Here is a 27,172-nt window from a genome sequence, read left to right on the forward strand (position 1 = left end):
CAAGGATTGCTGTTGTTGGTATTCCCGGAGTGTAGCGTTGTATGGGCTGATGCAGAGCTTGGTCACCTCTTCTGGCTAATGCGATTGCAGCCTCCCGCCCAAGGGGTCCTCTGGTTATCAGTCTTCTTTGAGACCTAATGATTCCTTTTGCAGGTTCCAGCTTAAGGTGGTTCAGCCATTACAACTCTTTAGATGTATAAGTGCAAAGCAACACATCTTTAGTCTTAGCATTAATCTAGTTCACTAGATTAGTCCTATTATGTTCTACAAGCTTTTTTAACTTTTTTCGGCTTGTACAACTAAACTAGTCAAAGCTCTTTGGTTCAGGTTTCACAACTTGTAATCTCTTTCATTACTAGTTAATGATATTAACATTCTTAGCAAAAAAAAAAAAAAGAAATCAAACAACATATATATAATTTTAACTGGAATGGATCAATCGGTGCAGTGTTATATGTTAGTGAAGTGAAAATTGAGTTTTACAAGCTGAAGAAAAACAACTTATTAAGGTGTTTGTCATTTTGTGTACCAGTCATGACGTACAACATAAAGTAGTACAAAAAGTGATATGTGTCAAGCTGTGTAACTGATTTGAAGACTCGAACTGGAGCCGAATTAGAGCACCTCCAACAATAAGAACTCCAAAAAGTTTCAAAAACAAAAAAATATTAATATTTTAGTAAACTATAATTAGAGAATTAAAAGTTAATTGTAAAATAAAAATCCAACCACTGTATTGGTTACAAGTGTTTTGTGGATATATAGTAGGGTTCTAAAAATCATGATATATTAACCTTTTCCATTCTCTCTCCTAATTTTATTTCTTTTTCTTAAAATGTTTAGAACCCCTCCTAAAACCATGGTTCGAGGGGCTCGTAGAGGTAAACTAAAGATTATTTGGAGGCTAAGCAATGTATAGTTTATGTTGGAAAGGGATAAATCATCAAGGAAAAATTTTCAAAAGGCTTTGTACGAGATTTGGAAATATTCGATAAAAGAATATTTACGAATATCTCCTCCTTGAGTAGCATGAAAGGGTGAGCCATGAAATCTACTAGTATAAATAGAGAGAGACGTACCTTGTGTTATGTACGATGTACCACCACAAAAAAAGGACCGTAAGCATAAGGGTTTCAGTGTGTCTCACAAAATATAAGGGATAGGGGTCATGAAGGGGTCATGAATTAGTTTGATCCTTGAACGTGTCTCACAAAATATACGGCGACACATCTAAAATATATAACACTAATCATGAAAAATGAATATCAATGTATAAAAATGTAAAAATCAATATCCGCGCAGGTGCTTAATAATTAAAACAACAAAAACAACTGATATACCTAACCAAACCACATCATATTACATGCTTTCCATATCTAGGTGTGGTACCAGTCTCAACCCGTCCCGCCCTATTCTATTTTTTAAATTTATGATTTTTGTTTTGTAAAATTCAGCAGTAAAGAAAGCTGAATGGTGACCTATTTACTGTCCCATAGTGCGTTTTCCTTATCCCGCTGTCAAGGCCATAGAGCATCAGGCTCCGAATGGTAACAGCGGGTTGGACGGTGCGGGACAAGCGGATTGATTAGTGCAATGCGGTTTAAGAGCGGTTTGTGTTATAAAAACGCATACTGCGAGACAAGTGCGGTTCATCTAATAGACGCGGTTTAAAAATGTGTGAATGGTGACTAAAATAATAAAAAGTGTGGGACAAATGTTTGAATGGTATTTAACTGCGGTTTGTATAAGAGAAACGCATACTGCGGAAAAACTGCGGTTCGTCTGAAATAAACCGTCCAAAACCAAATATAAATGGTGACATGTATATGAATAGTGTAGTTGCAGGATACACATAATATATTTATTTTTACAAACTAAAATATCAGTGATACTAATATTATTTTCAACATAGTTTTTTTTTATTTCAAAAAGTATTTTATACATATGAAATATGAAATTTAATATATAATTATTGAAACTTTATAGATAACATTATATTTTATTTAACATATTATAAATTCGCAAGTTGTTTTTAAATATAATTAATTAAGTTTGTTATTTAAAATAGAAAACGTAAAAGTTTATATCAAAATTTTACTATTGAATTATTATTATGTAATTTTATAAATCATAGAACAATCGATAATTGTTTTTGGTTCATTTTTTTGGTTTTCGGTTCGGTTCAGGTAACAAAGTCAAGAACGAGCAAATATTCGAAATGAACTTGGATCCCATTCAATTCCAATTCAGTTCCAGTTTATGGTTAATTCTATTTTTATGAAATATCAGATTATTAATTAAAAATATATAATTTGGATAATTTTAAATATTTTTGACAAAAATATTCTAATAAATCAGTTTTGGGGTATTTGGGTTTTTTTCAGTAGGGTATTTCAATTTAAAAATAGTATTATAAATTGTTTGATTATTTAAAATTAAATATAGTGAATATTTATAAGTATATAAATTATATTATAGAAAACAAAATATTTTATCATAATTCATTTGTCAACTGAATAATACACATTTAAACTTGAATTTATGTGTATTATATAAATAAAAATACTAGCTAGTAGATATATTTGTGTTATTTAAATAATTATAAACAATAAAAACTAAATTTATTTATAGTGGGCTGTTTAAACCACACCATGTGACCTTCTTCTGGAACGCAGGTGCGGTCTGTCCCAATCTCTCCCGCTTTCAATATTTTTCTTTTAATTTATTATTTTCTGAAAAGAAAATAAAACACAACAGAATAGTGATGAATGGCGACACATTTACCTTCCCGCTACGTGGTTTGCTGGTCCCGCACTTAACATTCAATGCTTATGTCAGAAAAACGCATACTGCAGGACAAGTGCGGTTTGTCTAAAAAAAGCGGTTTAATAAATATGTGAATGGTGACCAAAATAATAAAAAGTGCAGGACAAATGCTTAAATGATATTTATAAACTAAATAGTGCTGGAAAAATATAAACTAATATTCTACTTAATATTATAAATATATTTTACATATTTTAAAAGTACAAATAAATTACAATCAGAAAATAAGTCCATTTTATTGATTTTCCTATAATATATTTCCAATATTATCTATTATTGCATCATATGTCATTCATCTGTTCCCTCAACTGTTTTCACATCATCCAAATCAGTATGAAAATCAGTTTTCTCTTGTGTGTTGAAATTTCCTGTCTCTGGCTCTCTGCCATTATTTCAGCAAAATCTGTATTAAAAAAATTATGTCGGTATTGCGGTACGGTTTAAGTGCAGTTCGTGCGAAAAATGGATACTTCAAGATAATTATGGTTCATCTAAAATTATAAAAAACAATGTTAGAACGTTTTTATTTTATCTTAGTTGTGTAATTTTATAATGATACTAATATAATTTAACAAGTAATTAAATTTATAAAATATTCAATCCACACATATTTATCTATTATGAGCAATGTATAAATACAAAGATACATTTTACACTTATTTAAACCTAGATATATTGATTATTTTATATACTTATTATTTTAATTCACAAGTTTGTAATAACTAAATAAAATATTAGTAGAGTTCATATTGGTAACTAATAAAAGTATATATAAGATTAAATTTCTATATTTTCTAAAAGATAAAATAGAAAAATATCAAGAGATGCATTTTTTTGGCCATTCAAAAAGTGCTTATATATGTGTTATTTTGTATTTAACAGTTTAGAATAAGGAAATCATTTTTAATGTTTTGCTTTGCTACCGCTACAGTTACCTTTCCCACACCATTTATCTTTCTTTCATTTGTAGGTGCGTTCCAAGAAAAAACATGTACCGCACTTCATTTTCTTTATTTATTTATTTATGTTTTAATAAAAGTCAAACAATATAATTTTGGTTGAATGGCGACATATTTAACGTCCCACAGTGCGTTCCTTTCAAACCACCGGTAATACTCACAGCCCTAGTCTCTGAAAAATAATAAAATAATCAAAAAGAAATGAGAGAAATACAAAAAGAAGAAAAGGAGGAAAAATCTATTTTTAGTAGAGACTATTCTGGAGAAAGCTGTCCACATGTCATATTATTATTGTGCAGTTTAATTTATGCTGTTTAAATTTATTTATTTATTTAATTTGTGACAAACCATCTACTTTATTAAAACAGAAGTACACTTAGAGAATAACCCTAAAAGTTCAGCAATATTTACAGTCAAATGCCATTGAGAATTAAATTAGTCTTATCTTAAAAATGATTGTCTTTTCCACTTATTCATTGTTCTCCTAAAATAACTGAGACAAACTACAAAAAAGGAAACATATTATTAATAACTCAAACAATCACATATTCATTTTGAAAATAAGCTGACAGGTTTAGATGAATTGCCGTATAAGATGGACAAACAATCACATATTCATTGTTTTTCAGTTTGTGTCTATACAATTATGATATCAAACACGCGCATATATATACACACTGATATAGACACATCATAATACTATAATTTATACGCTGTAGTTTGATAGCCGTATAAGATGGACAAATCTGCCCACCCTGTAGATTATATTCACCAGCTTTTTTATTCACCCACCCTTACATTATTGATCATTATAAACCAAAAAAAAGTTTGTTTAACTTTAAAGTTTTAAACCAACAAATCCGCCCAGCAATATTGCAGAATCTACTACTTTCTTTCTAAACAAGATTTTCCCTTCCATTTCGGATCAAGGAAGATATATATGAAATTTAACCCATAACTACAAAATAATAAATGCAATATTCGAATTTCAGAGATATAATCTTACCCTTTCCTATTTTGTTGGTTTCACAATAACAAACAATTAAGAGAATATCCTACATATTAATGCAGATACGAGATGCCATACGAGATGCCTTAGGTGGTTATTGATCCGACTTCGGAATATTTGCAGCATCTACAACTTTGTTTCTAAACAAGATTTTCCCTTCAATTTCGGAACAAGGAAGATATATATGAAATTTAATTTATTGCTACTAAATAACTACTAAACAATAAATACAATATTCGAATTTCAAATATATAATCTTACCCTTTCCTATTTTGTTGGTTTCTCAATAACAAACAATTAACAGAATATTCTACATATATCCGCAGATACGAGATGCCATCATGTTATTGAGCAGCGATCTTAATCCCTTTATCTTAGCATAATTTCGTATATTATTTTCATTTATTTCTCATAATATGCCTTGCAAAATAAGCAAAGATATTTCTTCTCACCTAGGGTTTAGTCTCACCACTATATATTCTACCGAGTTCAATTTATATTCTACACATTCATTTACGACTTGCCTTCACAAAAAAACATGTCTGCTAACAAAAAGTTTCATTTGATCAGCGATCTTAAACCCTTTAAGGATGTGTGGCGTGTTCAAGTGAAACTAATTCACTCATGGATACAAAACCCACCTTACGCTGATGAAACATTAGAAATGGTTTTAGCTGATCAAACTGTTAGTTCTATAATCTTTTCATTTTTAGATTTTAAATAGTTTTAATATAGTAGATGTTTCTCTCTGATACAGTCATTTGTTATTATTAGGGTGCATAAGTTCATGAGTGCATTTTCTATAATCTTTGTATTTCTTAGAATTTTAATAAATCATATGTTTATTTCTGATACAATCATTTGTATATATTAGGGTGCTAAAGTTCAGTGCTCGTGCAAGAGAACTCTCATTAAGCGAGTTCAACGTAACCTTACTCTTGGAAAGTGGCGTGTTATTCAGAACATGAAGATTTCTGGAACCGGTGGCAAATACAAACCTACAAATCTTGCCTATAAGATGAGTATCACAAACGATACTGTTTTTGCAGACTCGGATCTCACTGACGATAGCAGCTTTTTATCTCTAGCAAGTTACGAAGAGATATTGAATGGAAGTGCTGATACTAAGTGTCTTATTGGTATATAATTTTGAACTGCTTATCTTAGATTATTTTTATCTTTTCAATACTACATATTCTGACTAGCATTACTATATTTACTTGTGACAGACATAATAGGCCAAGCTATTGATATTGGTGAAGTTCAGATCATCCAAGTCCATAACGAAGACAGGAAAAGGGTTTTGTTTCGCATACGAGACAACAGGTTTTGTATTTAACGCAATAAAATAACTTAGATTTTATGTGCTTGATTTCCGTAAAAATAAGAGAGTTTTCAGTAAAATTAAATGTTTTCATGTATGTAAAACAGTGGTAATGCTTTGGCATGTTGTCTGTGGGGCCGTTATGCTGAGCAAATCGAACATCATCTTGAGAATCATGTTGGTGAAGACATTGTTTGCGTGATTAGATTTGCTAAAATCAGTGAATTTGGAGGTAAAAAACATGTTATTCTTAAGTTGTTTAATAAGTAGATGTTTATGCGGTTTTGAATTTTTTTTGACTATCAATATTGTAGGTGAAGTTCAAATAACAAATGCATTTGATGCATCACTTTTGGATCTAAATCCAACTATGGCTGAGGCTTTGGATTTCAAAGAGAAGTACAATATTTAACTCAGCAATATTTTAGCACCTAATATTTTTATGAAAATTAGAATTTTTTTTATATATGTACACAGGCTCAAAAATCAAGTGCTTGCTCTTGCTGGGAATGATAACCAGCGTGACCCTAAAAAGGAACTTATCAAAGTTGCTGATGATTGGGATGATGTTGGTATCATCCCGATTTCTGAGTTACATGAAACTTCTGAGGTTTGTTTGTCAAAGCTTACACTTACAACTAATATGAATTACGCATCATAAGTTTATCACATATTAATTTTGATGTACCATATTTGATACCACTAATTGTAGCTCGAGAACGTTAAGATCGTATGTTCTGTGGAAGCAGTTGATACTGATTGGGCGTGGTACTATTTTGGATGTAAGAGTTGTGGGAAGATTGTTACTAGGATCAGAAGGTCTGTGTCTGGAAAGCTTGCTAAACCTCTGTTCCGTTGTCCTGGGTGTCGTACCAATGGATCTAATGTGCTTCCAAAGTAAGTGTGTTTGCTTTTTTTTGTGTAAATTAACTTTTTATCTATAAGTTTCTATGCCCTAAATTATAGAAACATGTTCTCCTAACATTGAATTATTATGGCAGATTCAAACTTCATTTGATTGTTCGTGATGACACTGGAGACTGTAAACTCGTGTTGCTTGGCTCTATTGCAAAAACACTCATCGGTTTGGAAGCACATGAGATTTGGGATGGTTCTTATGAAGAAGTAAGCTTGTGTCTATACAATTATGATATCAAAATTGTCTTACCTAAATTAATGTTTTTCAGATTGAAGATCCTGAAAATTTGCCGCAACCAATACTGGATTTGGTAGACAAATCTTTCTGTTTTGGACTCTGTCCCTCTGATTCCGGATCCGAGATCTATAAGGTGTCAAAGGTCTGGTCTGGAGATATTATTCACCAAATTGAAACTGAATCAGAGCCAGTAACACTTATAGAAGGTTGTTCGTCCACTGTGTCTTCTGGTGGGGTACGTGCTTCTGAAATCTAGAACGATATTATGTTCTGTTATATAAAGTTGTTGCATAACTTTTTGTTATTTCTTTGGAATGTAGGTTATGTTGCAGGATGTTGACACTCATGCATCATCAGAAGATTGTGCAACTCCTTTCTCGAAAAGAAAAGAAACTGATTCAGAACTGCCAGACATAACATCTACTTCAAAGAAGTTGTGCACTCCCACAATCAAGACTGAGAAATCTAAGATCGATTAGTTTTTTCAAATCTGAAGGACTACATTTGTTTCCTGCTGGCCAATACCTATGTTTTTTGCTTTGAGTGTTTTTATTTTTGGTTTTTGCTTCCGTTCTTTGTTTCTGCACTTTAATTTTTGGTTTTAGCTTCTGTTGTTTGCTTCTGCACTTTAAGTTTTTTAATAAGGATGTATTCTTTATTAAGGATTCTTTGTTCTCCGATCTTTTATAATAAAGTAGCTGCCTTTTCTTGGTTGATATTTTCTATAAAAATTATCATCAACTAACTTAACTAACTAAACAACTTAGCATATTTAAATGTTCGTCTAACTAAAACATATCTATAAATCACTTAATTTTTTATGAAAGTATATTTTTTTATGAAAGTATTGAAAACCTTAGACATTCGAAATCATGGTCTTACCCTATTATTCATGTCATTGAATATCATTACAGCCAATATGAATGTTCCGCAATACTTTACTAAAACATCAGAATATAATATTTGGACAAAATTAGATAGAGGGTCAGAATTAGGAAAACTTATTAAATATAACAAATCTAACTTTTTATTTTTAGGCAAAAAAAAACAATGGAAAACAAATATGACGTCATTATATGAAGTTTCCAAAAAAAAATATTTATATAAACTTATTAATATTATACTTTTCGAAAACAAATATTCATTTAACATCTATACACTTTGGAAATTTTGTTGCCCTAATACGAACCCTTTTGTTTTTAAAAAAACGTTTTCAGAAAAAAATTGGGTATTGAGTTGCAATCACAATCATCACGTCAAACACCCATTGCTATCTGAAAAAACTAAGGTCAAAACTTCTACTCGCGTATTATGAAAAGGAAAAGAAACGGGGTTCATGGTAGTGGAAACGAAAATCCTCCTAGCAGTTCTACTTATGGTAGACAAATAAGTCCCGCAGTCTTACAGAACCAAGCACGGCCAGTTCGTGATTGCTCCGATTCTACTGTACCATTGACATCTATTTTTAATAGGGTTTACCAGACCATCGGATCCTCACAATCTACAACCACCTTACACCCAGTACATGCTGTACAGGGTAGTAATTCGGCTTCACCTCACACACCATCTACTGCTCCAGTTCGTTTGTTTGGTAAGCCTATTGTTTATAAATACTAATTCTCAAGCTATTACTTTTATCATCAGTTGTTCTAACATCGTAATATGTTGTCACTTTGATGCCGGCTTAGGTGTGGATTTGACTCTAAACCAACCATCATGTTCAACAGTTCATAGGAGTTGTTTGACTAATGCGAACTGTGAGTTAAACTAATATCAAGACTTAAATATGTACATGTTCACTTATAATATCATCTGTAACTATTTTGTAGTGTCATTCAGTCGAAATTTTCCAATTACAACACCTCTATCCCAGAATAAAAAGAGAAGAAGAAAGCCCCCACGTTCTGTCTTGGATGATATTACCAATATTTCACATTCTTTATCGAATGGAAATGAAGAAACAACTACAAACATACATCTTGATATGAATCAAGAGGATGATGAACTTCTTGAGGATGATTTTGTTGGAGGTACTAATCCCTACGTGTATAATCTGCTACATTAGTTATATTGTCAAGATATTTATGGCCTTTGTTTTAGGTATCTCTGGTCATGAAGGCGAGCTTGATTTTGATTGTAGTTCTCAAGAAAGTACAGACTCTGAACATGAAGCAGACAATGTAGAGGTTCATGCTACACCAGCCAATGATCCGTATCGTCCACCACCATTTTGTATGAAAACGATTTTGGAACGCTGCCAAAATCGTAAGCAGAGGTCAACTAAGGTTCTAACTAAACCAAAAGAAGAAGGTGTTGAACATGTCTACTTTTACAACTATTTTAGTAAACTGACTTTACAAAATAGAAAATTTCTTATACTGCTTATTATGTTGCACCTGAACAGAATATCTTGATGAGGGCGATCCCGATTACTCATGCTCTCATTGTGGTGCTATTATGTGGTATGGCGAAAGGTTAAACAGACGTAGAAATGCTTCAAAGCCTACATTTTCACTATGTTGTTTGCAAGGTCAAGTACAGTTACCATTACTAAAAGAACCACCAATGGTGCTGAAAAAGCTGATGGAAGGAGATGACAAACTAAGCAAGCATTTCCAGAAGAATATGAGGCCTTATAACATGGCTTTCTCATTTACTTCCCTTGGGGGGAAAGTTGATAGATCAGTACAGAAGGGCATAGGACCTTCTATGTTTCAGCTTCAAGGAGAAAATTATCATCTAATGGGAAGTCTACAACCAAATGATGGAAATGAAGCCAAGTTTGGTCAGCTATATATAGTAGACACTGAACATGAAGTTGAAAATAGAGTGAACTGTTTGAGGTAATGTTAAACCTTGCACTCGTGATAAACTAGACCATTACTCATTTCGAAATTACATTGCACTCAGAATATAGTTTAAATCATTTATTGATTTCTGATGTGTATGGTTTCATTGATTTTACAGCAAAGGAAAATCAAATTTCAAAACAAAGAAGAAAGATAGGCTCAAGGACGAGATTATTGACATGTTGATGAAGATGTTAAATGAAGTTAATCCTTATGTGAAGCAATTCAGATCAGCTAAAGATCGATTTAGGACAGATCCTGATGATGCGTTTCACATGCGTATTGTGAGTGATCGCTTACAGGATGGAAGAACTTATAATACTCCCACTGCTACTGAAGTTGCCGCACTCATTCCTGGTGATTTTAATCTAGATATGGATAACAGAGATATTGTTCTTCAGCAACAATCAGGAAAGCTAATAAGGATAAACGAAATTCATGCTTCGTACCTTGCACTGCAGTATCCTCTATTGTTTACTTATGGAGAAGATGGATTCAGATTGGGTATAAAGAAAGGGGTCGCAGCATCAAAAAAACTTAAGAAGCCTAATATCAGTATGAGGCAATTCTTTGCTTATCGTCTTCATGAGCGTAAGAATGAGTCTCACTGTCTCTTACATTCTAGGCGGCTCTTTCAGCAATTCATCGTTGATGCCTTCACAACTATGGAATCAAACCGCCTACGCTATTTGAAGTTCAACCAGTCTACTCTACGGTCTGATAGTTATGATTCTATAAAGGAGTCTGAAAATGCTGGAAGGATTGATATGCATGAGCAAGGGACATAGTTCATATTGCCAGCTTCTTTTGTTGGGAGTCCTAGATATATGAAAAACAACTACTTGGATGCTATGACAATATGTAAGCATTTTGGATTTCCGGATCTCTTCATTACTTTTACCTGCAATCCTAAATGGCCAGAGATCACAAGGTATCTGAAGAAAAGGAATTTAAATCCGGAGGACAGACCAGACATTATTTGTAGGCTATTCAAGATGAAACTTGAATCATTGATGGACGATTTAACCAAAAAGAATATGCTAGGACAGACTGTGGCATGTAAGTTTAACTACTGAAATTATTACAGTTTATCTATTCGTTGAAAATTAATCACTAACTTTTTGGAAATTTTATTGTGACAGCAATGTATACTATCGAGTTTCAAAAACGTGGCCTACCCCATGCCCATATTCTCTTATTTCTCCACCCCACCAGCAAGCTTCCCAACACAGACGACATTGACAAGATTATATCTGCGGAAGTACCTAACAAGGTGGACGAACCCGAACTCTATGATGTGATTAAAGATATGATGATTCATGGTCCTTGTGGAGCTGCTAACATGAATTCTCCATGTATGGAGAATGGATTGTGTTCAAAGTCATACCCAAAAGCATTTGCTGTGAAGACCACAATTAATAAAGAAGGGTTTCCTATTTACAGAAGGCGTGAGCAATCAGAAGATTTTGTTGAGAAGAATGGGGTTAGATGTGATAACCGATATGTTATTCCTTACAATAAAAAGCTATCTCTTCGTTATAGAGCTCACATAAATGTAGAGTGGTGCAACCAAGCTGGCTCTATTAAGTACTTATTTAAGTACATTAATAAAGGACAGGATCGTGTAACTGTTGCTGTTGAACCTCCTGCTCATATCATAGACAGCATATTGGCAAATGGCGAAGGAAATGCACCTGTCCAGCCTCCTGCTAATACAGATTCACATGTGACTTCAGATTCGGCCGGAAATATTCATGATGGCACTGAACGAATTCTTGAGAAGAAGAAGAATGAAATCAAGGACTTTTTTGATTGCAGGTACATTATATATTTTTTTAGACAGTTATTTTCAATACAAAATAGTATTCGGTTTTTGTTGATACAGATTGTTTCATTGCAGATATGTTTCTGCTTGTGAAGGGACTTGGAGAATTTTCAAGTTTCCAATTCACTATAGGTCTGCATCAGTTGAGAAGCTGAGTTTTCATCTACCCGGTAAACAAATAGTTTTCTTCAAGGGGAAGGATAAACTGAAAGCTGTTGTCACTCGAAAACTCATCGAGAATACAATGTTCCTGGCATGGTTTGAGCTGAATAAGATTGATGATCTTGCAAAAACTCTAACCTATGCGCAGATACCAAACTTCTTTACATATAACAAGAAGCAGAAGAAGGGGATCAGGCGCAAAAGAGGTTTTAGCATTGGGAGGATTAACTATGCTCCGCGGAAACAGGAAGATGCTTACTTTTTACGTGTGCTGTTGAACATCGTCAAAGGTCCTACCAGTTACGAAGACTTTAAAATATATGAAGGTGTACTTTACCCTAGCTACAAGGCAGCATGTTTTGCTCGTGGGTTACTAGATGATGATCAGGAGTACATAGATGATATTTTAAGGAGAAGTTATGAAAGCACAGCAAGTGAACTGCGACAAATATTTGTTATGATGCTGATGAACGACAGTTTATCTATGCCAGAGGTTGTTTGGGAACGTACATGGGAATGCCTTTCGGAAGATATTGAGTATAACCGAAGAAAATATTTTAAACGACCAGGTAATTTTTTTGAAACTACTCCCAAAACCGATTCATCAAAGCATTGTTTTTGTAGTATTCTGACTTTCTCTTTGTTTTGATTTGTAGGGTTATTGATAACTGACGAAGATAAAAAGAAATATGCCTTGCAAGAGATTGACAATATTTTGAGGCGCAATGGTAGTTATCTAGGAAAATTCGAGACTATGCCAAAACTGCAAAAGACAAGGACCCAGGATTCAAATGTCTTGATACTCGATGAGAGAAACTATTCACGTGAGTCACTCCTACAAACTATTGATCAAGACTGCCAGAAAATGACAGAAGAGCAAAAAAAAGTATATGATGAGATCCTTTCTTCTGTGGATGATGGAATTGGTGGAATGTTCTTTGTTGATGGATTTGGTGGTACTGGAAAAACATTTCTCTGGAAATTACTGTCTGCAACTATTAGAAGTCGAGGTGATATTGTGCTAAATGTTGCATCCAGTAGCATTGCTTCGTTGTTGTTGCAAGGTGGTAGGACTGCTCATTCAAGATTTGAGATTCCACTAAATCCCGATGAATTCTCTTCATGTAATATATCGCATGGATCTGATCAGGCTAATTTGGTTAAGGAGTCTTCACTGATTATATGGGACGAAGCACCAATGATGAGCAAGTTTTGTTTTGAAGCACTTGATAGAAGCTTGTCTGATATCATGGGCAACAATAGCGTCAATCCTTTTGGTGGAAAAGTCATTGTTTTTGGGGGTGATTTTAGGCAGGTTCTCCCTGTAATTAATGGAGCTGGAAGAGCAGAAATTGTGTTGGCGGCGCTGAATTCATCATATCTTTGGGAACACTGTAAAGTGCTTAAACTCACAAAGAATATGCGATTGTTATCAGGTTGTTTGTCAGTTGAAGATTCAAAGGATCTTAAGGAGTTTTCAGAGTGGATACTGAAAATTGGGGATGGAAAAGTTACTGAGCCTAATGATGGCGAAGCAGAGATTGAAATTCCTCCTGAGTTTTTGATTACAAACGCAGACGAACCTATAGAAGCAATCAGCAAAGCTGTTTATGGTGATTCTATTTCCCTTCAAGAAAACAAGGACCCTAAGTTTTTCCAAGAAAGAGCTATTTTGTGTCCAACAAATGAGGATGTTAATATGATTAACGAGTACATGCTGGATAGACTTGCTGGTATATTTTAATGCTTCACGCCTTATTTTCTATAGCTTATGTTGTTTCTAATAGTGTTCTACCGCTTAACTTTTTTATTACAGGTGATGAGAAGATCTACATTAGCGCTGATAGTATAGATCCATCAGACAAGATTTCTGTAAACAATGAAGCATTGGGTCCAGACTTCCTTAACACTATCAAGGTTTCTGGTTTGCCAAACCATAGCCTTAGACTCAAGGTTGGTTGTCCTGTGATGGTTTTAAGAAACATTGATCCGTCTGCTGGTTTAATGAATGGAACAAGACTTCAGATCACTGAACTAATGGATTTTATGGTTCGAGCAAAGATTATAACTGGAGAAAAGGTGGGGCGGACAGTTGATATCCCTAGGTTGTCAATAACACCATCAGACACGAGATTACCATTTAAGATGCGCAGAAGGCAATTACCTTTGGCTGTGGCGTTTGCAATAACTATAAATAAAAGTCAAGGTCAATCATTATCTGAAGTTGGTATCTTTCTCCCAAGACCCGTGTTTTCACATGGACAGCTCTATGTTGGTATTTCAAGGGTTACATCTAAAAAAGGTTTGAAGTTATTGATTGTGGACAAAGATGATAAACCTCAGACGAAAACTATGAATGTTGTGTTCAAAGAGATTTTTAACAATCTTTGACATATTCAGTGATCAGGTATGTGATTTACATCTACTTTGCGTGATTTAGTGATTCGTTTTTTTTTAATAGTTTACTTTTCTTATCATGATTCAGACACACATGGAATTCAAGATGACTGGTTGAAAAGATGGCTGTTCTAGACTCATCAGTGTTTTGACGTTGTTTTATTTTACTCTAGATTATGCATTTGTTTTTATTTGTTACAAGCTACAGTGGATTTTCTCTCTCAAGAATTGAAATTTTATTTCTTTTTGGTATTGTTACATAAACATTCATTCCTAAGAATCCTTAAATGCATTATTATTCAACCGATACTTTTTGGTATTGTATTTTCTAATCCTATATGACTCTACAATTTTTCATCTAAAGTGATACCAATGGCATATTCTGTTACCAATAACTTCAATCAATATTCATCAAATAATCTCCGGTTAACCTGCCTAACTACCATTTTTCAGTTCCAAGCCTAATTACTATATTGTTAAGCTATTAAAAATGTACTAACTTGGATACGGATTGCATCATGTTTAGTCTCTCTCCTATGTCCTTCACCGCCTGACAAAGCTCTGCCTCTAAAGATGCCCATCAGACACCTGCTCATAAATATATGCATAGATAAAATAGATGACTATAATCTATATAGTAAAGATCTAATTCTACTATAAGACAATTCAAAAAAACTGTAGTCATATACTTATCTGTCTACCGCAAAGCTTCGGTAGGAATTTGCTTCATGGCCATCAGTTTTCCAAAAAAAATAATTTGTTCTGTTAAATGAAAAGCAAAAATTAGTTACCACCTGCTATTTTACAAATATAAAATATTCCATTGAATTTAACCAAGCACGATCCAATTCTAATTGATTCTGGTGTTCTTCGTACAATTACAAATCATTACATTATTTGGTTGTTAAAAAAATAAAGATTAAGTGGTAGTTATAGATCAAAAACAAATATGTGAGTTTCAATTTACCTTTTTGTTTTAAAGATAGAACTACTGACATGAAGTCATCGGTGGATCTAGGAAGTTTGATCCTAGATCGTATGAGATGAAGTCGTCGGTAGATCAAGGAAGTTTGAATATCTGATGGTTCCATGTCTAATATCTCCAAATCACTGTAAGATCTGCAAGTTCAATATATATCTAAACAAAAAAACGTAATTAAAGTACTCGATTAGGGTTGCAGATGATAACCTTGCATTAGTTCTTCTGATGGAATTAAATTTCTCGATCATCTATCTTTAAGAATTACTTCGAGGTGCAGAATCGACTACGTTTTTGACCTTTCTCCTCGAGGAAGATAGAGAGATCGCATAAGATAGAGAGAGATAAGAGAACATCAACAGTTTGTTATTCCCGAGTTTCCAAAAATAAGTTCTGTTTCCCGGAAAAAAAAAACTGTTAGATATGGGCTTATAAAATTATGGACCTTTTGCAAATCTAAATGACCAAATATTTTCTATTTAACACACTTTGAAGCTTTCAATTAAATTTTAACTATTTCAATATTAATCAAAAATTTAAAAAAATCGTATTATAATTTTGTATTATGTGATGTATTTTTGTCATCATTTATACTATAATTTTGATACATTACATAAACAAAAATATACACCCGCCCGGTCGGGCGGGTCATGATCTAGTCGTTATTATAAGGGATACTCTTTTAAACATATCAACCGATGCTGATGTTCTTACCATTCCCATTTCCGAGACGACGAGAAAGTTCCATGCGTACATTTTACAATTTTAACATCTTCATCTTAGTCGATTAAGTCATGACGGTATCCGACTAAACCAAGCCTGCCGACAATGGATTGAATTGAATCTTCAAGTTGTTTGAAGTTTATTTTCAATCCCAAGCAAAGTTTTTTTTTCTTTGAACAACCATCCCAAGCAAAGCTAACCAAAGCAAATACGTTGGCAACTTGGCTCTAATTAAACTGAAGTGAACCGAACATAAGTATATGATTTGGAAGAGTCAAACTACACCCGATAAGCAAGGAGATACATTGAACCTGGACGTAAAGGAATTCAATCAAGTTATGTGTGGATATTCTGAATTTGTCTACAGATCCTTTTGGCAATAATTGTTGAAAATATCTATTTCATGATTTATTTATTTTTTTTCCTTTTCTAATACTGTATAGATTTATCCATTATTTTAAATATTTCATATCACTTGAATTGGTCTTCGATTTCATTATTTGTTTAAAAAATAGATAAAAAAATTCTTGGTTTTTTTGTTCTAACCTCATGCAATTATTATTATTTGATACTTTTTCTCTTTTTATATTCTTTATTATTTATCTGAACAGGGTGAGGAAGAAAGAGACAAAGCTCGCGAAGTAAACTTGTTGAGATTCTCTTCTAGCAAACTAAGTTCTTACAGAAATAATTATCTCCCAGCGCCATTTATTCAAATAACTGATGACGCATCACATTTTGTAGGTGTGAATCGTATTAAATCAGGATAGAAAATATAGTACCGATATTACTTCTCGATTTTTTCTATTATCTTCTTTTACATTGAGAGTACGTATTTATTAAATGTGTTTATATCTTCTTAATCATTATTAAAATGAGTCAAGTTATACAATATATAATATTAATATGATTTTTTATTTTTTTAATAAATTATGGATCGAAACGCATAATTTTATTAGATCAGAATAAAATTTGGTTGCTAAATCTTATGTAGCTCCTGAGATTGAACCTAGTATTTTTATCTTTAAAATTTATATAATATTTTATGGGTGGAGCCGTAGAGGTAACAGATCCAAATGTATTAATAGGATGTTCATAAGATAACCGTCCAAATGCGTCAACTTTAGCACACGGACATTTCAAATACAAGATTTAATAACTTTAATGGTTTATTATAGGTATCTGATAAGGAGATGAGGTTTAGATTCATCTTAAAAATGGTGTTCAACTAATGTTGAAAACAAAATACACATTGTTGAACTATTTGGCTCTGGAGTGTGGCCGTCGTGCCACATTATTTAACATGTTGCGCTCATACCTTATTAATGAACTTGCATATTCTAGCCGGTATGGATTACTAGTAACTAGTAATACGTCGGATATACGTATACATCAATATGGATATACATAGTATATTTGTGTTGATGTAACTGAATCATATGATTCATGTCCAAACTATGCTATAAACCTTTTTGTGTAATTGTTAAGATTTATACCAAACTTTTTATTTTTTGTTACAAGAGATGTGATCTTGAAAACCACTTATTACAAGACAAATGAAAAAGGAAAAATGAAAAACAGAGGCAGAGACTTGATGGATGAGACTATGGTGGTCTGAAGGAGAGTGAGCGGATGTAGCATGAAATTTTTGAGGAGACAAATCACACATAAATATATAAACTAAGATTAAAATGTAGTTTTTAATAAGAAAATATAGCTAAAATTTAGGTATATTACAAAGAAGTTTTTGAAATTTTTGTGGGTGCAAGTGTCACCTTCTTGATGAACCTACATCCGCCACTGTGAGTAGTAGACCTGCAACATTGACGGATCAGTGGCTGAGGTGGACGGAAAAGAGATGAGTCTGTCCCTGCTGAGATGGTCCACCTGCGCTATAACACCTGCTTCAGAGGTTATTGTGGCCGCGAAAATCCTCGAGTTTCTTTCCTACCAGATGCAGTATACGATGGCATGCAACAACAGCTTCAACACAGCAAGCAAACCTGATGAAGCAACCACCCGCGGGTGAGATATAGAATGTTATTTAAAGAAAATGCTAGTATATTCATTACCAATTGATTTTGCGTTAGGTGTCCATAAAATGTAATACTATATGTTTGATGTTCTCACAATTTGTGTGATTCTCAGTTTAGTTGAAAATATAATTTAATTTAATTTTTGAAATAAATATTTAAGAAATTTTAGATAGATGTATTAGAAAGAAAAAATTATGGTACCAATAAAATGGATTCTCATACCCATAAAATAGATGTATTATTAGTAAGCCATTTTTCAAAAAAGAAAACTATTGAATTATTTATCAGAAAAAGATCTGCAATAGTCAAATACGTATAATGCGCCACGTGTGGTTACTTTTCAAAGAAACACGACAGACACTGATTTGTCAGAAGAAAACAAAATAATGAGAAATTCAAAAACACGAGATACATTGAACCTGGACACTTAGCATGCCAAGGCCAAAACGCTTATTAAAAGGATCAACGACACAATAGTGAAGTACACAAACAGAGGCAACGGAACCACCAAATCAAGTTGTTTCCAATATTCAAAGAAAATGGGAAAAGGAGGAGCTTATCTGACGGTGGCGGCGGAAGAGGTTGAGAAGCTACGGAGGAGGAACGGAGAATTGGAGAGAGAAATGGAGGAGATGAAGAAAGAGATGATTCAGTTGTGGAGGCGGACGGTGGTGGCGGAAGAGGCGGAGGAGAGACTCTGCTCGCAGCTGGCGGAGCTGGAGGTTGAGTCTCTAGATCAGGCGCGTGAGTATGAGTCTCGTATACACTTCCTCGTGGACCAAATCTCTCGTCTCTCTTCCTCCTCTCTCGAAGTCGTTGTTATGAATTCGTAGTGTCGGAGTATATGTATAATATATAATATCTGTAAAAATGGCTAATATGAATCCTAAGATCTATACCAGTTTTAAATTTTTTTTTTTTTTTGGTTAGGAGGATCCAAAACCTCTAGAGCTAGTCCGATGTGTAAAAAAAAAAAGTAAAACAGATCAATACTGTATTAAAATTTCCATTTTCATTCAACATTTATATACCTAGAAAACAATTTTTTTTATGGTTCTCATCAATTTGAAAATCATAAAAAAGAATAAAAAAAACTGGACGTTGATCTTGGTCCATTAACAACTAAGAATATTTTGGGACAGAATCCTACCAACTATTAGAGTTAACAATTTGTTATATCTTATTTCCTTCATCAACGCCAAGCAGAGTTTACATTAGAATATGATATCTTTTCTGATGGTGTGATTTCATCAATCAGTGCTTAGAGTTTTCTACGTGAAATAGAGATTTGTTTTTTTATTCTTTACAACTTTACGATTACGGACAACTGTCAGACAGAGACGTCTCATCACATCAAATATTTTTTCTGAGTGGTAACAATTATATCATTCTATTGAAGATATTTTGATAAACAAAGAATAATTAGGTGAACAGAGAATTATAACAAACAAATATTAGATTGGGTAAATCGAGGTCCAACGTCAACGAACCATTTTCAATATTCATATCTATGGTAATGTCGTCATGGATTTTTTTGATAAGTTTACTGTATTTCACAATGCCTTCTGTGATTTGCCCATGTTTATGGTTAAGCCAGCCGTATATATGATCATCTTATACAAAGCATATCCAATTTATTTATTCAGAATATAAAATGCTTTCAAATATTAAAGAGAATCAAAACATTGCTAGTAGAGGCAGAAGAATCTAACAAGAGTAGTTCTTCCTAGCAATATCAGCTAAAGGAAAGCATTAAAACAAGACCATACATTTGTGTTTCAACATTCCTTACGGCCAAAACAGACTGATTCAAGTAATGACCATATAAACAAAAGGCTCATCAGCTACTACTTTCCTCGTTTACCCTTTATCTCAGGGTCCCTGCACTCAAAAACAACAGAGAACGATTCGACCCAGTTTCAGTAATTGTAACCGATTCAGTCTGGAAGAGCGGAGAAGGTTGGTTTACGAACCTCTGGATATGGTCTAGTATCAGAAGTCTCGGCCCTGGTGGGATGCTCACATCTCTTAGCGCACTTTCATTCAAAAAAAAAAAACGATAAGTCACTAGTTAGTCTTAAGTTGCTAAATAAACAAAGGCTTGAAGAGGATATGTAATACGAAAGTACCTGTCGGTGAGTAATGGTAAAGTGGGATCTGTTAGAAGTCCTTTCTTGAAGTTCTTCTCATACTTCTGTAGGCCTAGCTTCAACAGCATGGTTCTTGATCTGGTGTAAAACGGGTCTTCAGGACTCGGTTTCGAGAATCTTTCTCCCAACTGAGTTACAAAATAATTGGGGGTAAGAAGAGATGCTTATTATGCATGATTCATAATATATATATTAAGAAAGAAACACCCAAATGATATAACTTGCCTTGAAAAATATTCCTTGGAATACAGCGAAACCAGCAGCAGTAGTGATTGCGTTAATAGGCTGTCCTTGCAAGCCTTGGCTCACCAAAGAGTAGGCAAATCCAGAACCTAGTGCTGCAACCACGCTGCAATGTCAAACCATTATTCTCTCAAACACTTGTATTCTCAATGATAACCAACAGGTAAGCCAACGAGTAAGTTTCCAAGAATAATCTTACTTAACCACAAACACTTAAGATAGATAGAAAAAGATCATGATCAATGGTCATTTGAATGAAAGCTCAAGAAGAACAAAAACAAAACAAAATGCCTGAAGGTTAGGTACCAAATGTGAGTTTTTTTGGTATTGTGGTGATTCAATTAAGTAGTAAAACACTATTGTTGACATGTTAGAAAACAACTTAAGTAACTAACACAACTTGTGCATGTAGGCGAAGAATTTAGAGCCTAGGACCGCACTAAGTATTGACTACAAGTAAGTGAGACTTACGCAGATTCAAGATCCTCTTTGCCTCTAATCCGTTTCATAACACAAGCAATTCCAGCATTAACACCAGTAATCGCAGCAAAGTTCCGAGCTTGAACCCATGGCCCACCCACAAGCGCCTTCAATCAAGAAACTCACTTCCATTGTTTCACATATAATTAGTAGATGGGGGAAGTTAAAAAAGAAGGAACCTGAGCTTGCTTCATCGACGCCATGGCTTGAGGGTCAGTCTGAGGCATCTCAGGGGAGAGTGTTCCCATGAGTCCTCCTATGAAAGCTCCCTGCACGCCGCTCATCGTGGACACCACGGCTGCTTCCACCGGTATCGATTGCTTCGACAGCCACGTCTTCAAACCCACTTCCACCTCCTTGAACTTGACTTGTACCTGCTGAATTGGATTCTGCTGGTCGTTGAATAAGCTCGATATCGCCATCATCTCTCCTCTCCTCTGCTCACCTTCTCCGCCGCCTACACCCATTTTATCGTTTTCTTTTTTTTTCTCTTACACGACCTTTTTGAGTTTTGTTTTTCGGTTCTGCTTCCTGCTGTCTTATCTCCTTTCTTTCAATCTCTATTGGGTGCTTACTATTCTAACATATTATGGGCCTCATGGCCCATGTTTCTTCTCTTTTTTTTTCTTCGCCGACTTTGTTTATTAGAAAGCCCAAATGATATTACATGAGTATTTAGAACATCACCAATGCACGTCTCCATGTTTTCCTCTAGAATAAACATCTCTATTTACAAAGATGAATTTTTTTCAATTTTATAAAATTTCTTTTAATGGGTCACCTTTGATTCATATCATCTGTGCTCGTTGTTTGTGTGGTGTTTATCTCTCAACTTGTTTAGTCAAGGTAGTTATTAGTTTGGTGTCGGGATGCTTCTACTACTCCCCGGTTCTTTCAGCTATATGGTCCCTTCCCTTTTTCCTAAGTTCTTTCGGGGTTGGGGTCTTGGTTTCTAGACGAAGCATGTATACGATCATCATTCTCTTGCGAGGAGATGAGCATTTCTTGTTCTAACGATACATTCTCACGGGTCACGATTGTCCGTGTGTAAAAGTTGTTCATCTTCGATTACGTTTTTCCAAGTGAGTTTTCATCTTCCTTGGTCCTTATATCTTGGGTGCGATGTTCGGCTTGATCTTGTTTGATTAGGGAGCTAGTAGTCTATGGTTTACGATTGCTGCTTTTTTATTGGCTTAGAGTTTCCCTTCGGGGTTGGGTTTGCTCAAGTTATGTGGTTATTGGTTCAGCTCGAACGTCTCTGGTTACTATGAAAAATTCGCAAGTATCGATTGGTTCACCAGTCCCAGTTGTAGAGTTGTTGTCTCTTTAATAATATTAATCTTGTGTTTTAATTTGACTAGGTTGTTTTTCTTTGGACTTACCTTCTCTCTTTTGGGCTTTGTTTCCAGAGATATCTTTGTGTTGAGTCGGCTCTCGTATTCCATCTTGTATCCTTCCATCAAATATCTAATGAAATTTGTTTCTTTGGTGAAATATATATGCAAGTTCTTCGAATAATTTTAGACATTAACACCTAACAATTTTTTTAACATTAATTTTTAACATGAACTTATCTCTTGGTTGTTTCTTTGGGATTTTCTTTATGTGATAGAATAGTCCATGGTACGTAAATAAGTTATGGAGCAAGATCACAAGATTAAAGAGCTAATCAAGAGTTGTTAAAATGAACTAATCAAGAAATCAAATTGTTTTTTTTTTTTTGTAAAAAGAAAGAAATCAAATTGTTTTGGAAGACATTAATGTTATTTTTCTCTTTAAAGTTAAGATGGAAAAAGAGCTAGTAACAAGATCTTGTCAAAATCGCGTTTTCCATTGTTTTCGATAAGATTGGAACTTAGAAGCAAATACAAAAGAAAAAGAAGACGCAAATCGGTTAAAGAAATGTTGATATGAAATTCTCATGAAGCAAAACTGATTTATATTTAATTGAATCAAAGAAGAATCATTATGACATACACAGAACAACCAAAGCCAGTTAATTAAATCAGGTAGTAGAAAATTAAATCAAGGTGGTATACAACAACATTCAAAATATATTCCACAGCTTTAATCCGATCAAACAATGACGACAGCTTCTTTCTCTTCCTTTACTGGTTCGGCCTCAACCTTTTCAGGTGCAGCAGCTACCGCAACCGCCTCAACGTTTTCTGTTGCAGCCGCTACGTTCTCCACTTTCTCAGTTGCTGCTGCAACCTCACCAGCAGAAGATGACTCCTCCACGGCTGCTGCAACCTCTGCTTCAGCAGCAGGAGCTGTTTCCTTGGTCGGTTCGACCTCAGATGTCTCCTCAGCTTCGACAGAAGTTGTTTCAGTGGTCTCTGTCTGGTTTTGTTTCTCACCGCTTTCTTCTGTGTTGATCTCCTGTATTATCATACCAAAACATCATAACTTGTCAAGCACGGTTCTATAACCTAATTTTCAAATATAAAAAACCGAAATGGTTATGTCGTGTACCTTGGCTACTACGTTTTCAGACACAGGCTTAGGAACAGAGCCTTCGTTGTTCATGTCTGACTCCTTGGGTCTACTCGCACAGCCACCCATTATTTATTTATAGTTTTTGTGGTTTAGGGTTGGGTTTAGACTGTGGAGTTTGAAAAATTATTTTGCTCTTCGATTACCCGAGGATGGAACAAACGAAGAGAACATAGTCAGGTTATATAGATGAAGATGATTCCGAACTTCATGGATAGCCCTTGTTTTTTTTTTGGGTGGTTTGAATAATTCAAGTTGGAAATGACTAAGATTAGTTATTTACAGAAGGTTAGGGGATTATATTAGAGTTAATACCTAGCCAGGAGCATAATTAGGGGTTTCTGTATTTGAAATTGATATGGTCAGAGTCAGACAAATGGAAGTTTGTGGACCTCTCGTCCCTTGAGACTTGCGCTCTATTTTTAGCCGTTCCTAATACTAATAAAACTACTATATGTAAATCTTTAATTAATTCGGTTGTTTTTAGAAATTTGCATTACTCAAAACCATTTTGTAAGTTCTAGATAAAATTTCAAAACCTGTGGAAGTGGTAACCTGCTATGAACAGGTCGGGTAAAATATATTCTCGAGAATAATGGATATCAATTTTTGGGACGATCAACTGACCAGCTCTAACTACCGCACACTTGCAAGCTACATAGGCCAATTGTAAGTAACTGCAACAAGATATAAAAGAAAAAGACCACTAAACCCAACCGAGTTCCTCATAAGAAATGTACAAGTGTAGCAAAAGGGAACACGCCAGAAGCAAAACGTTAGCAGAAAATATACACCGTTATAGTTTTAACAACAGTAAAGGCATTAGTGCTCGGCCAATCAATCACTATGCATGTGATATTCTGCGGTCAGTAAGATGGTTACTAAGGTCCTCAAACGGAAGAAACAGATACAAGAAGAAACGTACATATACCTACCTGTTGGACTAATATGATGAAGAAAGAGGGTGGCTAACAAGCTTGAGAGGGCAAATAATTTAGTCCAGGTTTGAATGAGGTCAGAGCCGGTATTCAGCATAGTCAAGTGAATATTGGTTTCGATTCGCGATATATGAACATAATAGACCTTCAAATTATTTAAATTTCTTTTAAAAGTTGTTATTAAATTGTTTGTGCCCCCTAATCTCAGGCCGTCCCTGAATGAAGTAAGCCTAGTTTTGAGAATAAATAAGTCAAGACATTTTAGAATATTTTAAAGATCAAATTAAAATACATTGTCATATGTAAATTAGTCTATCCAGAACGAGAGAATAAAGAATATGTGAATTACTAATCTCTTCTTAGGGGGGCTTATTGAATTAGGGGTTTGAGAAGGTTTTCAAGATTTTAAGATTTAGAGGATTTTGTTAAATTCTATAATTTTGATGGAGGGTTTTGTTGAATTCAGGGATTTTGATTGAGAATTAAAAAGAGACTTTTGATAGGATTTGGTAAGATATTTCCAAAATATTTTAATAATAGTTTCGGCCACAACCTTCTATTCCTATTTGTAACTAAGGTCTATGGATATAGGTTGGTAGGGGAAAAAAATTATATTTGCGGTTGTTATATATTGCTATGATTTTGTGGCTAAAGTATTGACATATATATAGGTTGCCGGATGAATTGATCTATTAATATATTGCTAATCTATGTTTCCATATAACAGGACACAAATAAAGATGCAGATTTCAAGCTATCACAAGCATGTTTGGACTTGGTTTTGTCGGTATTGTTGGCCACTTCTGGTTTCTTTCCTGCTTCTTTCATAATCATTTAGCTATAAATCCCCATGTTTGCATCTCACCTAATCCAGCAAAACTGTTATACTTGCGGTATCGCAGGTACGGAGGTCTTGATAAATTCATAAAACTAAAGCTTCGATATGTACCAAAGTCAACACGTTTTGTGGCACAGTGGCAGCCGAAGTGGCAATGGATGGATGGCTGGATGGATGGATTTTCTTTCAAAAAGAAGAAGTGGCAATGGATGGTCTTATCTTTGGCCCCATAGATCTACTTATATTCTTCACATAATGGGATAAGCTACGGGCAAGATCAAGTTAAAGAAGAACTCAAGAGAGATTTTCTACCAGCTCTAGCTCTTGAAGGCGGAGCATGGCCGCTTCTTCAGATCGCAAACTTCTGATACGTTTCCGTTCAATACCAGCTACTTTACGTCAACATCTTTTGCCTGATATATTGTTTTAGGAGATGTTGAAGACCGCAAGAGAAGTAAGGTTTGTTAGCTGAAGAGGTATCTTTCCATGTACCATCTCAAGCTACTGCATACAACACTGATGCAAATGTCTCAACCCTCCAAATAACTCATTCTGCCTCAATGGAAACTGATCCAGTCCCTCCTATAAGCTCACCAGCAGATAATTCCACAGCTATTAGCGCTTCTCCATCTGATATAGTATGTGTTCCGGAAATACACAATTTAACACTGATTCAGGTTTCATTGGGAACATCACTACATCAACTTCTGTTTCACCTACTTCTTCTGCTCCTTTAGTCTTTGCTGCTGCAGGTACACTATCACTGTCTATCCCTGTGGTGGATTTGAAATGTAAATCCAGTGTAGATGGCCTTCCAGATAGTTGCTTACAGTTAAGTGATGCAAAAGGATCAAACAGATTTGCTAATCTAGCCATGTTAGAAGAAGATATATAGCTGGATGTTGTGACCTCCCTCTCTCAGTCTATGTCCCCATCAGTCGAAACCAGCACTCAATTTGTTTATAACTCTTCCCTGCCTTCAACGCCATCTTCATTTCCAGACCTTTTTGTGGACAATGTTGTGGCTACAAGCTCTGATAGTTTAGATTTGTCGCAAAGATCTCGTGGAAATCGTAGTAAATATGAAATAATCTGTTTTTTTCTTAAATTCCATCTCTTTAGATGGTATCTATCTTATTAAAACTCAAGTACAAAATTGGAGTGTTTGGAAACTTGAATAGGACTTTTAAAAATTTGGAGTGTTTGGAAACATGGATTGCAGTCTTTTAAAAAAAAATATTTTTGTTTGAAAACAAGGATAGTAGTATTAAGAAAAAAAGTAATGGGCTTATGTTTTTTTAAAAAATTGAAAGTTATCTAGGCCACTTTTAAAATATACCAAAATGGGTCAATCTAATTCCCTAAAATTTTTTTTTCTAAACTAACCATAAAACAAAATTTAAACTTTATATACATATTTCAAATCAAAATAATAATTCAAATTTGATTTATATCAAAAATTGATTCAAAAATATACATATATTCAAAAATGGATTTTTACTAAACTATTTTTCAATAACCATTATAAAAAAATATTGTCAATATATATAAGAAAAATATAATACAAAGCCCAATTTGAAATACCAACTCAAATTATGGTTTTCATATTTCATATTAAGTTTTAAAAATATAATATATGTAATTATTTATATGATGGTATGTATAAAATACTATTAATTATATGATTACTTATATGATGGTACATATAAAATACGATTAATTATATGATGATAAAATACGATATATAATAATGACTAGGGATGGGCTTTTGGATACCCATAC

The 27,172-nt window shown here is 34.1% G+C and overlaps 4 protein-coding genes and 1 pseudogene across 4 annotated transcripts; 3 read left to right on the forward strand and 2 right to left on the reverse strand.

Moving 5' to 3' along the window:
• Window positions 1-415: 415 nt before the first annotated feature.
• On the forward strand, window positions 416-17,970 carry LOC106351624 (annotated as a pseudogene).
• Window positions 5,333-7,753, forward strand: LOC111198986 (replication protein A 70 kDa DNA-binding subunit A-like). The gene is made up of 10 exons (XM_022688379.1): window positions 5,333-5,479; window positions 5,669-5,933; window positions 6,024-6,120; window positions 6,226-6,350; window positions 6,433-6,517; window positions 6,596-6,728; window positions 6,831-7,015; window positions 7,120-7,243; window positions 7,306-7,509; window positions 7,595-7,753. Exons 1-10 carry the CDS (start codon window positions 5,333-5,335, stop codon window positions 7,751-7,753), a joined length of 1,524 nt encoding a protein of 507 aa, XP_022544100.1.
• An 83-nt stretch (window positions 17,971-18,053) lies between the features above and the next one.
• Window positions 18,054-19,260, forward strand: BNAA06G15800D (protein RESPONSE TO LOW SULFUR 3). The gene has a single exon (XM_013791402.3). It carries the CDS (start codon window positions 18,785-18,787, stop codon window positions 19,076-19,078), a length of 294 nt encoding a protein of 97 aa, XP_013646856.1. The 5' UTR covers window positions 18,054-18,784; the 3' UTR covers window positions 19,079-19,260.
• A 599-nt stretch (window positions 19,261-19,859) lies between these two features.
• On the reverse strand, window positions 19,860-21,660 carry LOC106347413 (chloroplastic import inner membrane translocase subunit HP30-1). Its single transcript, XM_013786940.3, has 6 exons — window positions 21,298-21,660; window positions 21,110-21,225; window positions 20,621-20,744; window positions 20,375-20,523; window positions 20,219-20,281; window positions 19,860-20,126 (listed from the first exon to the last, which is right to left on the reverse strand). Exons 1-6 carry the CDS (start codon window positions 21,583-21,585, stop codon window positions 20,093-20,095), a joined length of 774 nt encoding a protein of 257 aa, XP_013642394.1. The 5' UTR covers window positions 21,586-21,660; the 3' UTR covers window positions 19,860-20,092.
• A 1,380-nt stretch (window positions 21,661-23,040) lies between these two features.
• LOC106347414 (translation initiation factor IF-2) lies at window positions 23,041-23,780 on the reverse strand. The gene is made up of 2 exons (XM_013786941.3): window positions 23,594-23,780; window positions 23,041-23,500 (listed from the first exon to the last, which is right to left on the reverse strand). The coding sequence occupies exons 1-2, from the start codon at window positions 23,681-23,683 to the stop codon at window positions 23,195-23,197; spliced, it is 396 nt and encodes a 131-aa protein (XP_013642395.1). The 5' UTR covers window positions 23,684-23,780; the 3' UTR covers window positions 23,041-23,194.
• Between the last annotated feature and the right edge of the window lie 3,392 nt (window positions 23,781-27,172).

The sequence above is a fragment of the Brassica napus genome, chromosome A6, assembly GCF_020379485.1.
Source record: "Brassica napus cultivar Da-Ae chromosome A6, Da-Ae, whole genome shotgun sequence".
NCBI lineage: Eukaryota > Viridiplantae > Streptophyta > Magnoliopsida > Brassicales > Brassicaceae > Brassica > Brassica napus.

What these genes read in the sequence shown, in the direction of transcription:
- LOC111198986 (XM_022688379.1), top strand. Translation starts at nt 5,333, where the DNA reads ATGTCTGCTAACAAAAAGTTTCATTTGATCAGCGATCTTAAACCCTTT. An exon ending in AGTTACATGAAACTTCTGAG is followed by an intron (nt 6,729 to 6,830) that starts GTTTGTTTGTCA and finishes CACTAATTGTAG; the next exon opens with CTCGAGAACGTTAAGATCGT. An exon ending in GGGATGGTTCTTATGAAGAA is followed by an intron (nt 7,244 to 7,305) that starts GTAAGCTTGTGT and finishes AATGTTTTTCAG; the next exon opens with ATTGAAGATCCTGAAAATTT.
- BNAA06G15800D (XM_013791402.3), top strand. Translation starts at nt 18,785, where the DNA reads ATGGGAAAAGGAGGAGCTTATCTGACGGTGGCGGCGGAAGAGGTTGAG.
- LOC106347413 (XM_013786940.3), bottom strand. Translation starts at nt 21,585, where the DNA reads ATGGGTGTAGGCGGCGGAGAAGGTGAGCAGAGGAGAGGAGAGATGATG. An exon ending in AAAGAGGATCTTGAATCTGC is followed by an intron (nt 20,745 to 21,109) that starts GTAAGTCTCACT and finishes TTGACATTGCAG; the next exon opens with CGTGGTTGCAGCACTAGGTT. An exon ending in ATACTAGACCATATCCAGAG is followed by an intron (nt 20,127 to 20,218) that starts GTTCGTAAACCA and finishes TTTTGAGTGCAG; the next exon opens with GGACCCTGAGATAAAGGGTA.
- LOC106347414 (XM_013786941.3), bottom strand. Translation starts at nt 23,683, where the DNA reads ATGGGTGGCTGTGCGAGTAGACCCAAGGAGTCAGACATGAACAACGAA. An exon ending in CTGAAAACGTAGTAGCCAAG is followed by an intron (nt 23,501 to 23,593) that starts GTACACGACATA and finishes ATGATAATACAG; the next exon opens with GAGATCAACACAGAAGAAAG.